This window comes from Sinocyclocheilus rhinocerous, unplaced genomic scaffold (genome assembly GCF_001515625.1).
Source record: "Sinocyclocheilus rhinocerous isolate Xijiao unplaced genomic scaffold, SAMN03320098_v1.1 scaffold513, whole genome shotgun sequence".
Taxonomy (NCBI): Eukaryota; Metazoa; Chordata; class Actinopteri; order Cypriniformes; family Cyprinidae; genus Sinocyclocheilus; species Sinocyclocheilus rhinocerous.
This window is the reverse complement of record NW_015656019.1, coordinates 956,751-966,516: the sequence shown is the minus strand read 5'-3', so window position 1 is coordinate 966,516 and position 9,766 is coordinate 956,751. Positions and strand designations below refer to the sequence as shown.

Genomic DNA, 9,766 nt, shown 5'->3' with positions numbered 1-9,766 from the left:
TGTTTTGGTGATTTCAAATATCAACATTGGCTACCAGAAATCGCTTACTCTGCCTTTAAGGTTTGTTTGTTTGTTTGTTTTTAATATAATTCCAGAAGTTTTATTGCACAGTCATATTGCAAGGTGTCCATTATTGCCATTTCCAATAATTAATTATTAAATAATTTTTCATTCACATAGTTAATTTATTTTTTTAAATAAATATACAGTTTTAACTTCAACATAACAGTATTGTTTTTTGTAGTATTTAAACTAAAACCCGTTTTAATGGTATACAAGTTGGATAAAAAAAAATTTTCTGCTTCTGTAGAATATGTTACTATAATTGGCTATAACTGTCACCGTCCCACCTGTGGGACGCTTGGCACTCTTTTTTTGTTGTCCTTTTTCTCTATCACATCTTTTAGTAATCATCATAAATCATATATCATTTGAAAGCTGGGTTGCGTACGTATATGTGGGGCGGAGCTATCAAAATAGGGGCAAGACCCTTTTGGGGTAGGGGCGTGTTTGTTTTGGTGATTTCAAATATCAACATTGGCTACCAGAAATCGCTTACTCTGCCTTTAAGGTTTGTTTGTTTGTTTGTTTTTAATATAATTCCAGAAGTTTTATTGCACAGTCATATATTGTTTTCATATCAACTTCAAATTTGGAACATAACTTATTTAGACATAAGGCTTTAATTTTATACCAATTTTAGAGTAAAACATGTTATGTAAAATATTTATTATATATAAAATAAAATAAAATGAATATAGTGCATTTTCTTTACAGTAAATTTAAAGTACCATAACTTTTTGATACTTTAATATACAATACGTTAAGGTAAATGTCTATACAGAAATCAATTTACTTTTCAAGCTAACTTACAAAATATTCACAGTAAAACGTGTGACAACTAACCCCAGTCTCCTCCAATATGTTAGCACTGTAAATCATGGTTAAAAATGAATTGATAATTGCAGAGAACAGGCTTTGCCAGAAGACAATAACACACAGAGTCCTGGAATCCAATTAGTTTGAAAATTATTTGCAACAGGGTCACAGTGTTATCGACTATGCATGAGGAAGCAGCAGGAATCAGGGCAGGTTTTCACTCAGACAAACGTTCTGTTATGGCTGTGTGGAGGAAATATTCCACTAATAACGCACCACTGGACTGATTTTATAACCTTTAGGTGTTTGAACGTTCATCTGAAGTTTTATTATTGAAAGATGAGAAGACTGAAATGCAAATGAGGCCTAAGATTAGCATGAGTGCACTAGATTTAAAGAACAGAAATATTAAACACCTACTGTAGAGGTCCGTTTCATCCACAATCTCAGACTTGATGATTTCCTCGATGACGTCTTCCAGAGTGACGATGCCCATGACTTCATAGAAAGGATCTCCTTCTCCTTCATTATTGACCCTCTGCACGATAGCCAAATGAGATTTCCCTTTACAGTGCCAGAGAAAGACATAGGATCATCATGGCAGGATATGCAATCGACATTTAATTTTACACTCATAATCTGCATCCTCATTTATGTAAAGTATATTAAAGCCAACTTCACAAAACTGCAGTGCTATTAAATCAATCCATGAAGTTATTAGTCAAAGTGTGCAAAATCAATAGTCACACAACTTTAGTAAATGAAGCCCTGTCTATTTATTTTACTCCTCGGATACTTTTGTATGTGATTTCTGCGGCAGAGAGTCTTTTGCATTGTTGAACTGATTTGACACATGACATAAAGAGTGCTTGAAATGAAGGCTCATGAAGAGATTCATGAAGATTCAGACCTGACCTTATGTAAAGAGGACTGTGTGATTATGCAATGGGGTTTGGGAAGCCCTGTGGCTGATGATGAAGCTGAGCATGCTAAAAACCTGGAATCTGTTGCAATTTGCTATTTCTGAGTCTTTCAAATAAAACAAAAAAGCCTCTTCAGCCATTAAGCTTTTCTGACAGTAGGTCACATTCCCCCCACATTTCATTACACCAAATACACAAAATAATGTTCTTTTTAGCAGCATCATATGACCCCTTTAAATAATTATGATGCTGAAATGTGTTTCATATTATGAAGAATCAAATTTTCCATATTTATAACATTCAAAAGTTTAGGGTCAGTATAAGATTTTTTTCTTTAAAGAAATTAACACTTTTCTTCAGAAAGGATGCATTAAAATCTAAATTAAAATCTATTAAAATAGAAAACAGTTATTGTGAATTGTAATAATATTTCACAATATTAAGGTTTTTACTTTTTTATTAAGATTTTTATATTTATAAACATGTGTATGCATATATATATATATATATATATATACCGGAGCCTTAGAAACAGCTGAAGCCTGGTCATTTCAACAGATTGTTTTATAAATCTCTCATAATGTAATGCAGCTTTGCCAAAAGGTCTGTTATTGAAATATGGGGCTGCTAAATCTATATTGGCACCAACAGCAAACCAGCAGCTTGTTGCTGCAACAAAACTATATCTCATTTCACATGCAAAAAGGGCACTTACATTGGAATCTTTTACACTATTTTTTCTAATGCATCCTAATAAATCAAGGCCTTAGAAGGAGCAGAAAGTCTTAAATTCATAAAGTCATGGAATTACATATTGCATGCACTGCAAAAAAAAAAAAAAAAGGAAAAAATGTCATAAAAACTAAATTACTTTAAGCTATATGTAAAAAAATGTATATGACCCTTTTTAAAAAGCTCATAATATGAAGCATGATTTGTGTTGCTTATACAATATTGTTCACTGAATTCCCAGACAGAAGCTCTTTGCAATGGAACAAACAAAACATCCCAGCTAGCACATTTCTGTTAATCATCAGTCGGCCAGATTTGGAATATCATTTCAGGCAGAGAGGATTAAATATATAATCCTCAACCTTTGGACAGAGAGAACCTAATGGACAGAAGTGTCTGTCACGCTGTGGTCTCCATGGTAGCGGCACACGCTGAGTGAAGTGAAGAATTCTGCAGGAGTCAGGTGGAGAGCAAGGGCAATGCAGCACTCGGCACGATACACCTCAAAGCTGATGTTCAGGGAACTGCATTACATCACTACGCTATTATGTAACGCGCACACGCATGCACGCGAGCCAGGGGGTCTAAGCCCATGCGGATGTCCCTGCAATTCCCTCAGCTGCTGTGCCAGCAAATGAACTCGTTAAAGCTGGCACTATACTCTACTCATGTGATGCATGGCAGAGCAGTATGGTGGGAAATGCTAAATAAAGCACAGTGTGTGGCTGAAAATGGAAAGGAAAACACAGAAGAACTGTTGAAGGAAATGCCTGACTGATTTCTAAATAGAATCCAATAGCACAGTTTGTCCTAAAAATGCATATGCAAATAAATGCATGATTTTCTATGTTAATTGCTTTTTTTTTTTTGTAATTTATTTTCTAAATCATGTTTTAGGCCTTTTTAATTTTCATGCTTGTGCAGCATGCATGTTGCATTTGACCTGCATTTGAGCTTAAAGGGATAGTTCACACAAAAATTTAAGTTCTGCCATCATTTACTCACCCTCATGTTGTTCCAAACCTGCATGAATGTCTTTTCTTCACAGTTTGTCCTAAAAATGCATATGCAAATAAATGCATGATTTTCTATGTTAATTGCTTTTTTTTTTTTGTAATTTATTTTCTAAATCATGTTTTAGGCCTTTTTAATTTTCATGCTTGTGCAGCATGCATGTTGCATTTGACCTGCATTTGAGCTTAAAGGGATAGTTCACACAAAAATTTAAGTTCTGCCATCATTTACTCACCCTCATGTTGTTCCAAACCTGCATGAATGTCTTTTCTTCTACTGAACAACAAAAAAAAAAAGATATGTTGAAGAATTTCAGTTTATGGTCCCCACTGATTTCCATACTATTTTTTTTTCCATATATGGAAGTCAATGGGAACCATCAACTGTTTAATTACCAACATTCTTTAAAATATAATCATTTATGTTCCACAGAAGAAAGAAACTTATACAGGTTTGGTACAACTTGAAGATGAGTATATGATGACAGAATTTTAATTTTGTTGGGTGGACTATCCCTTTAGTTATTTACTTTGTTTGTAGTGTTTTGAAAAAGTAAAGTCTGATTATCCATGCAGAATACAGTTTGAGGAATAGGAGTTATGTAGCGATTGATGCGATAATTTGAGGGCCCGTACACTTTAAGGGCCAAGCACTAAAGGTGTGTAGGCACCTTTTTTTATATTATTATTATTTTGTTTTCTTCAGTATGTTTATGACAACCCCTATAACTTTCTAGCACCACCAGCAGTTCAAAATGTCACATACATTTTAGCTCATAATTTATGAACTGAATAGAAACTAAATTCTCTCTTTTCATTCCCTGGAGAAATTTCAGTTACTGCCTAACTAGATTTTTGAATTTTTTTTTGCAGTCCCCCCCCCAAAAATGTTTATTTTAGCACCATTTTCTGCATAAATCCCAGTGGAATCATTAGCAAACATCAATAGGTATGCCATATTATTATTAATGTTATTGGTCCTTTTAAAATGTATTTTTATGGGCTTTTTGTCTTTATAGGACAGACCAGCAGAGTTAGAAGAGGAAACAATAGAGAGAAGTATTGGAGGCTGCCAACCAAATCATGATCAGTCAGATCCTGTGCGATTTCTTGGTTTTACACTCTGCCTAAGTTTGAATACGTTTGCTGTTTTAAAGGGACAGTTTACCCAAATATAAAAAAATCACAAAAGAAGATATTTTGAAAAATGTCTGTTTTTCCCCCCCACCCATACAATGAAAGTCAGTGAAGTCAAAAACATTCTTAAAATGTAATTTTTGGTCCAGAGAACAAATAAAGAAATACAGTTTTGGAGAATTTTCCTTTTGGGGTGAACTGGATGAAGTAGCAGATTGCGAGCAACCAGTGTGTTTTAAATTTAGCATTTTATATTTGTTATGCACTGAAAAGAATCATAATATTTTTAAAGAACAGATACATTTTGACAGTTTTACCACTTCAGTAGCTTCCAGCTTTAACTTCTTCAGGAGATAAAAAGGTCATTTTATTTAGTTTCACCTTTACCTGCAATTTAGCACCTGTCTTACTTCACTGAGTGGAGAGGGAAAGGTTGAGCCTGCATATTAAATAATTCCAGCTGTAATTTGTTCACTGGAGGCAGAAGCTTCAAAGAGTGACACACAGTGTGAGGAAGCAGATCCTCTTCTCTCTCACTCTGCTCTTTTTGTCCCTATGGTTCCAAGCTGAGACACTGATTGGACCAAAAGGTCACTGCTGCAGCTAATCTGCCCTGATGTTTCTATACAGACAAGCACTTGGATTTAAAGGGATAGTTCACTCAAAATTGAAACTACTTAATTTACTCGATCTTATTTCATTCCAAACCTGATGTCTTTACACTGCTAAACTCCAAAATGGTGTCATGTGGAGCTCACTTAAGAATGAAAATTTGCTGAAAATGTACTCACTTTCAGGTCATTCAGTTAAAAACATCTTAATGATGGATTTGTTTCTTACAAACATGCATCTTTTTGCTTCACAAGATATTGATGGATTGGAGTCGTGTGGTTTACTTGTGGATTATTGTGATGTTTTCATCAGCTCTTTGGATTCTCATTCTGACGGCACCCATTCACTGCAAAGGATCTATTGGTGAGCAAGGGATGTAACGCTAAATTTCTCCAAATCTGTTCTGATGAAGAAACAAACTCTACATCTTGGATGGTCTGAGGGTGAGCACATATTCAGCAAATTGTCATTTTTGGGTGAACTATTCCTTTAACAGTCACGGTAACAATCAACTGTCATAAAAGAGGTATATAAAGATTGTTAAACATTTTCATGAAAAAAAAATACTGTAACAACATACATGTATTTAACATACATCCTTTACAGTTCCATTTGAATGGAGCGATTTCTGAAAATTGAAAGCAATCCAATAGGTAAACTTTCTTTGACCTCAGTTCTAAGTTTCTCTCAGACAGTTCTGCTGTGTGGTGTGCAAAAGTCTTGCACAAAGATTAAACTCAATACAGGGTTGAAAAGCAGTGCCTGTGTCAGTCTGTGCTGAACATCCTATTTTTGGTCTGGATGTTGCTTAAACTGCCCTGGATTCCTACGGCGGTTATGGAACTGATACTGTTGATGATCCCTTTACTAAATCTATTGCGTACGAACATTGGTTGCCTTGTAGGGAAGGTAAATCTGGTGAATCTTGTACTCTGTGAGAGCGGTACATCTGACAGGTTACTGCATTACGGCTGAATTATGGCACTCTGCACCCTGCTGCTGCTGCTCTGTAGCTTTGACTCTGTGCCTTTGCAGAAAACACCATAAATCTCAATAAGACACTATTACATAATTGCCACTGTGATGCAGTAAAGGCCAAAGTGATCACATACCAGGCGTCAGAAAACATCACTGTCTAGACTTTGTGCAGGGCAGGATCAAGAGGAAATGGTATTCATCCCTGCATTCCACACGTCAGGGCTTGACATGAGTAATTTATGGATTTTCAGTTAAAGGCGTGTCAAAATATGACTAATAGAACTCTTGTGGTGAACAGTAATGATGACAGAATGAAAATGGTTGCCATGGGAACAAATTTAAATTATTCAAGTCATCCAGCTTCTAGAGTCTCTGGAGATGTCAGCTAAAGTAAAGATGAGGCTGACGCTAAATGTGCAATGTATGATGTAAAAAAAATATATATTATAATATATTATAATTAATTTATGTTATATATATATACATATAAGTATAACATAAAATTATTATATATTAATTATTATGTTATTACATTATATAACACTCACATTTTTGTATTATTATACGTTATAGTCAACATAGCCAAAGGGCAATGCATCACTTTATCTAAGATTTAACCAGTAGATTTTCATTTAGAATTCCATAAGTTTAAAGTACAGTATGTTCTCCCATACACTGAAGTCACTGAACTATATTCTTAAAGGGACAGTTCACCCAAAAATTAAGTAATCATATACTCGCCTTCATGTTTTTCCATTCTTAATTGTATGCACATCTTTTTTCTGTGTGGAATGCAAAATAAGATATTTTGAAATGTCTCTATAGTGTTTTTTTTTTCATCCATACAAATTAAAGTTAATGAAGTCCAATGTTTTATTAACATGATATTAAAATATCTTTTTGTTACACAGAAGAAAGAAATGCATACAGGGTTGGAACGAAATGAGGGTGAGAAATGATTTTTGTGTGATCCTTTTCGCACTGATTTTAAACGGGTTTTCCTCTCATTCTCTATAATTTGTTGTAACTTTACACAACTGGAGTCCTACAAACATCTTACCTTTCTTGAATTGCTCCAGCATTGCATCCAGTTTGGTGTCGTTAAAGACACAGTGCAGCGGGTGCTTGTAGAACTGTGTGATGGTTTTTAACGACGTGCAGTCATCTGGATCAACAAAGGCCAGATCTTTGACGAAAAGTATATCGACAATATTAGACCGTTCGTTCTCAAACACAGGAATGCGAGTGTATCCGCTCTGCATTACATCTGACATGGTGTAGAAGTCCAGAATGGCATCCGAGGCCAGCATGAAGCAATCATTGAGAGGGGTCAGCACATCTTCCACCGTTTTGCTCCTGAGTTCCAGAGCTCCCTGGATGATGTTCAGCTCCTCTTTCACCAGGTCATGATATGGGTCGGTAACTCTCAGCATAGCCAGTAACTTCTCACGGGTGTAGAAGTTGCTGATTTCCTGGTGCAGCATATTGTCTAGGAGTTTGCTGATGGGATATGTAATGGGGAAAGTCAGCAGCATCAGCATCTTGGTTAACCATGCGGTCTTGGACGCGATAGCCAGCCCGTGCCTGGACGCAACGGAGTGCGGCAGGATCTCTCCGATGAAGAAGATGAGAAAAGTGCACGCCGCAGTGGAGACGGGCGTTGCTCCGAGGATCTGGCACACCCAGACCACCAGGAAAGTGTTGGTAAGCACGTTGCACAGCACCAAGGTGCACAGGACGTAGTTGCCGTGTTTGCGCACCGATTCGATCTTGTGCGCGTACTTTTGCTCCTTGTCCGTGCCGCTGTTCTGCAGCACTTTGAGCTCCACCGGGTCCAGCGCGAGCATGCTGATCACCAGCCCGCTGAAGAGCGCGGAAAGCGCCAGAAGCAGCACCGACAGTCCCGCCTGCAGCCACCCGTCCGTATGCGGCGGCCGCTCCACCACCGCCAGCCAGAAGTCGCGCGTCCGGTAGTGCTCCCATTTGATCCCGTCAAAGGCGCACATGGAGTAATACTTGATGTTCTCTCCTCTCCGCAGGTCTTTGGCGAGCAGCTCCACCAGGATGGAGTTCTGGCTGGAGGCTGACTTAAAAGATCCGAGGAGTTCTATATCAGAGCTCCTGGCGCTCTCTTCCACGCACAAGTTGCGTTTGGGATGCACCTGCCCCTCTCTGCCCGGCTCCGGTTCTTCTATGAAAGCGATCCACGGCGCGGCTGTGCCGCCGGCGCTGCTGACGGTCCGGTTGAGCCTCTGCGGAGATGCTGCATAGTACACGCGTAACATGAACCGCGTCCCTTCGGTGGCCTTCAGTAGCCCGTCCTGCACGGATAGATCTCCTCCCGTGTCCTCCGGTCGGAAGCCCAGCAGCCCGTGGCTCGGTGTGGGGAGAGCGGAGGCGATCAGGAGGAGCAGGAGGCATGGTCCGGGGATGCGGTGCGGGAGGAGAGCATCCGCAGCATCCGCAGCCATGATGCTGAGTGGGTTGTAGAAGGACATTGGCGAGCAGGATCACGTGGCGATGACACACACCCACGGACACACACATCGACTCTGTTTGCCAAGTCAATGTAACAGCTGTGTCTCATGTAAATAGAATGACACCGCAGTGACGTCATGACGCTTTGCAGGGCTGCGATAATGTAAGGAGCGAGCAGGAAATGTATAGACTACTGTCCAGAAGAACCGGCCAAAACATCCAGCCAGAGATGATGTGATACGATTTCTGTTTATTTTACCATTGTAAACCCAAGAAGTCGGTGGACAGATATGTAAACATAAAGAACTTTCTTAAAAAGGCATTTTTAAATTTAATATTAAATTTAATAATTAAGGTTTAATATAATGTAAAATTGTTTGATAATAAAAGGTATCTCTAAAAGTAATACTTTTACTTGTAATACGTACTCTAAAGTAATACTTATTAAAGTACTCTTTTCTTTTTATATTGACAGACCCTTGGCTGGGCGGTCTCTGGGTCTGTGAAGACCGAAAGCTCTCAAATAGCTTTATTAGTAAACCAGCAACACGAGGTACAATTTTATTGAATCACAAATTTTGCATTTAATAAAAAGAAAAAATTATATTATTATTATTATTATCATCTGTATATTCTTAGTAAATGCCATGCAATATTTGTCCTTATGGTGGGGTAAATACAGGTAACGTAAAGTAACGTATCCTTAAGTCCATCCAAAAAGGCAATAGATGTTCTATTCAAACTCAATGCAAACTCAACTTTTATGTGGAATAAAAGTTAACGAGTCATAACGATTCATCACCACAAGGTGGCACTACATAACAATTTGCCTTGACTTCGATAACTGAATGATGGAAACTTTTAGACAAGTGATTGTTCTATTTGACTAATGAAATAAAATGTAAAGTTGTAATTACGCAAAACACCTTCATAAATAGTGGCATATTTACTACATACATGCACAAGATATGTACAAATGTCTCCTGGTAGTTTTTTTTTCTGCTTCTTCTCTTA

General features: G+C 37.7%; 1 protein-coding gene across 1 annotated transcript in view; it reads right to left on the bottom strand.

Moving 5' to 3' along the window:
- The window catches only part of LOC107719212 (metal transporter CNNM1-like), a 19,050-nt gene extending 10,180 nt beyond the window's left edge, over positions 1 to 8,870 (bottom strand). The window contains exons 1-2 of the mRNA XM_016526586.1: positions 7,335 to 8,870; positions 1,300 to 1,443 (exon numbers count right to left, since the gene is read on the bottom strand). Of these exons, the coding sequence (XP_016382072.1) occupies positions 1,300 to 1,443; positions 7,335 to 8,772 (1,582 nt within the window). The 5' untranslated portion in view covers positions 8,773 to 8,870. The remainder of the gene's footprint in view (positions 1 to 1,299; positions 1,444 to 7,334) is intronic.
- Between the last annotated feature and the right edge of the window lie 896 nt (positions 8,871 to 9,766).